The sequence below is a fragment of the Chionomys nivalis genome, chromosome 10 (assembly GCF_950005125.1).
Source record: "Chionomys nivalis chromosome 10, mChiNiv1.1, whole genome shotgun sequence".
Taxonomy (NCBI): Eukaryota; Metazoa; Chordata; class Mammalia; order Rodentia; family Cricetidae; genus Chionomys; species Chionomys nivalis.
In genome coordinates, this window is record NC_080095.1 from 12,903,147 (window position 1) to 12,906,033 (window position 2,887).

Genomic DNA, 2,887 nt, shown 5'->3' on the forward strand with positions numbered 1-2,887 from the left:
AGAGACTGGGAAAGACAGAGCTCCTATATAGAAACACAACAGCTTGTGGATCTTTTAAATTACATATCTGTACTAAGGAGATAAAACAGTGTGGAAACTCAGCATGTTCTGAACACCTGTGTGAAAGAGAACTAAGTGAAGTGTGGTGAATCCTTAGCAAGAAAGGGTGCACATAGAGATTCCTTACTACGTAAGTCTCTGCAACTGTGTCATGGTTTTTGATGCCTTATATCTGTTCTGAGCACTGCCTTCCCCCAAGGGTCCAACTCCAGAGCTTGCTACAGGAGGAAGATATGCAAATAAGGCTTCTCTGTGCCCACAAAAACCAGCTCTGTCCTGAGTGTGCAGCTCTGGCAGAGGAGGCCAGTCCTGGATTCCCATGTCCTCCCATTCAGTGATCAGCATTGAACAAAGATCACTTACCATGGACTTGTGGCTTATTTGGCTTTTCCTTTCTCTTATTTTAAGAGGTAATTAATGGAGAGGAGATGCTGTCTGTGTGTTGTGTGGACTTGAGAAAGAAAAATAGCTTCAGTGACAGTCTTCTGACCAGCATTCTCTGTGTTTCCAGGTGGCCAGTGTGAGGTGCAGCTGGTGGAGTCTGGAGGAGACTTAGTACAGCCTGGAAAGTTCCTGAAAATCTCCTGCGCAGCCTCTGGATTCACCTTCAGTGATTATTACATGAGCTGGGTCCGCCAGGCTCCAGGGAAAGGTCTGGAATGGGTCGCATATATTAATGGTGGTGGTAGCTACATTGAATATACTGATTCCGTGAAAGGCCGATTCACCATCTCCAGAGACAATGCCAAGAACACCCTGTACCTGGAAATGAGCAGTCTGAGGCCTGAGGACACAGCCATGTATTACTGCACCGGATACACAGTGATGCAAAGTTATTGTGAAATCAGACACAAACCTCCCTGCAGGGTGTTTCTAACCAGCAGGGGGCGCAGAGAGCACCCAGAAATCTGGGTCAGGTCTATTCAGAGATGCATAAAAGACTGGACACCTTTGTGTCTGGGCTGAATTTTACAAATCACACTCAGTGATTCTCTCTACAGGTATAATTTACAGTAATAACTTAAGTGTAAAAACTTTTATTCCGATATATGTTTTCCATTGTGATGTGCTATGATTTTTTGTTATGTTTGTCTCACTTGCTCTTACCCTCTCACTCATTCCATTTCTTCTTTCTTTCTTTCTTTCTTTCTTTCTTTCTTTCTTTCTTTCTTTCTCTCTCTCTCTCTCTCTCTCTCTCTCTCTCTCTCTCTCTCTCTCTCTCTCTCTCTCTTTCTCTCTCTCCTCCTCCTCCTCCTCCTCCTCCTCCTCCTCCTTCTTCTTCTTCTTCTTCTTCTTTCTCCTTCTCCTTCTCCTCCTCCTCCTCCTCCTTCTTCCTCTTCTTCTTCCTCTCTCTCTCTCTCTGCTTGTATTTGATGGTATGTGAGTCTGTGTCTGTCAGTGTGTCTCTCTGTGTTTTTATGCTTGTGTGTATGTTAGTGTTTATGTATAAATATAATTCCATACACGGTGATATGAAATATTTCTCTCAGTCAGCCTACACCATATGTTTGAGACAAATATTTCATTGGCCCCAGAACTCACCGACTGGTTATACTTGTAAGCCAGTGTTCCACATTGATAACAGTGTCTCTACATCCCAGAGGTTTTGGCTGCCACACCAATCTTTTTGTAGTTATGGACAACTAGGAGTATAGATTTCTTTCAGAGATTCTTTTGTGGCAAGAAATGGAATGACAGAATGATCTCCACAGCCTTATTATGGGTTACTTTTATAAATATATGTTATCCTCTGATCAGAACAAAATGCAAAACATCACAAAAGGAGGAAGTGATACTGTATGAGGATTGGGATCAGACCCTGAAAGGGCCAAAGGCTCTGAAATAGTCTGGTACTAAACTCAGGGCAGTTTCAATATTTACCATGATGATAGCACTGGAATTTAAGTTGGATCCAACAAGGAAATCAGGCAGGGTCAAAGACTTCAGAACCCTGATAGCCTTGAGTCTCACCTCCATCCTTAGAAAATATGAACACATCAGACACAGGTGTGGAACTGGGAATAAAATGTGTTTGGGGCTCCATCATTGAGTCTGTGAGGACAACGCAGCCAGTTGAACTCAGTGTTCTTCAGTTAATGACAGGCAGTCCTTAATCTACTCAACAGATAGCATGTTCTTTGTTTTCTTCTGTATTATTTATTTCTTGTTTTACTCATATAATTCTCTAATGTGATGGGTCTAGGGAATTTTCTTTTAGCATGCCCATCCATTTTCTTTCCCGCAGGCACCCTCCTATAGCTTATTTACACTGCCTCTCAGCAAACGTTTTAAAAAGAGTTAACCAAGGTCTGCATATATTATAACACTGCATGTTAGGATCTTAAGGATGGTGTCACTATGAAAGAACAGATAAGCATTAGAGACCAGAGTATGTTATTTTTTTTTTCAGTGAAAATGTGATGACACATGAGAACTGATCAAGGCATGCTCAGATTGGCTTGAACTTTTCTTACCTTTGATGTTGTCATAACTGAGGCTGGGATTCTCTGGTGTTCTGTGAGTTCTGGGAAATGGCGGGAAAGGAGCTTGGTATTGATACGTTCAGCCTATAGTCAAAGCATCTGGAAGTTGCCGAAGAGACAAGATGGCTCCTACAAAGCAACTGCATCATCTCTGCACTGCCCTTCCAGCATCAGGTCCATGCAATTCTGTAAGGACTTTGTTCTGTCACGGTTGAGACAGCTCACAGTCACAGCAGGACTAGTTAATGATTCAATAACTAGAAAATGGTCCATCAACACTGATGCCTGAGACTGGTCACTGTTGTGATTGCCTCTTATTTCCAAGATACCTTGGTTTAGTCTTT

The 2,887-nt window shown here is 42.4% G+C and overlaps 1 gene segment (V, D, J or C); it reads left to right on the top strand.

Annotated features, from left to right (window-relative positions):
• The first annotated feature begins 394 nt into the window (after positions 1-394).
• On the top strand, positions 395-1,026 carry LOC130882903 (immunoglobulin heavy variable 3-11-like). The segment is given in 2 exon segments: positions 395-470; positions 572-1,026. Coding segments are annotated over 2 exon segments (501 nt in total).
• The last annotated feature ends 1,861 nt before the right edge of the window (positions 1,027-2,887 follow it).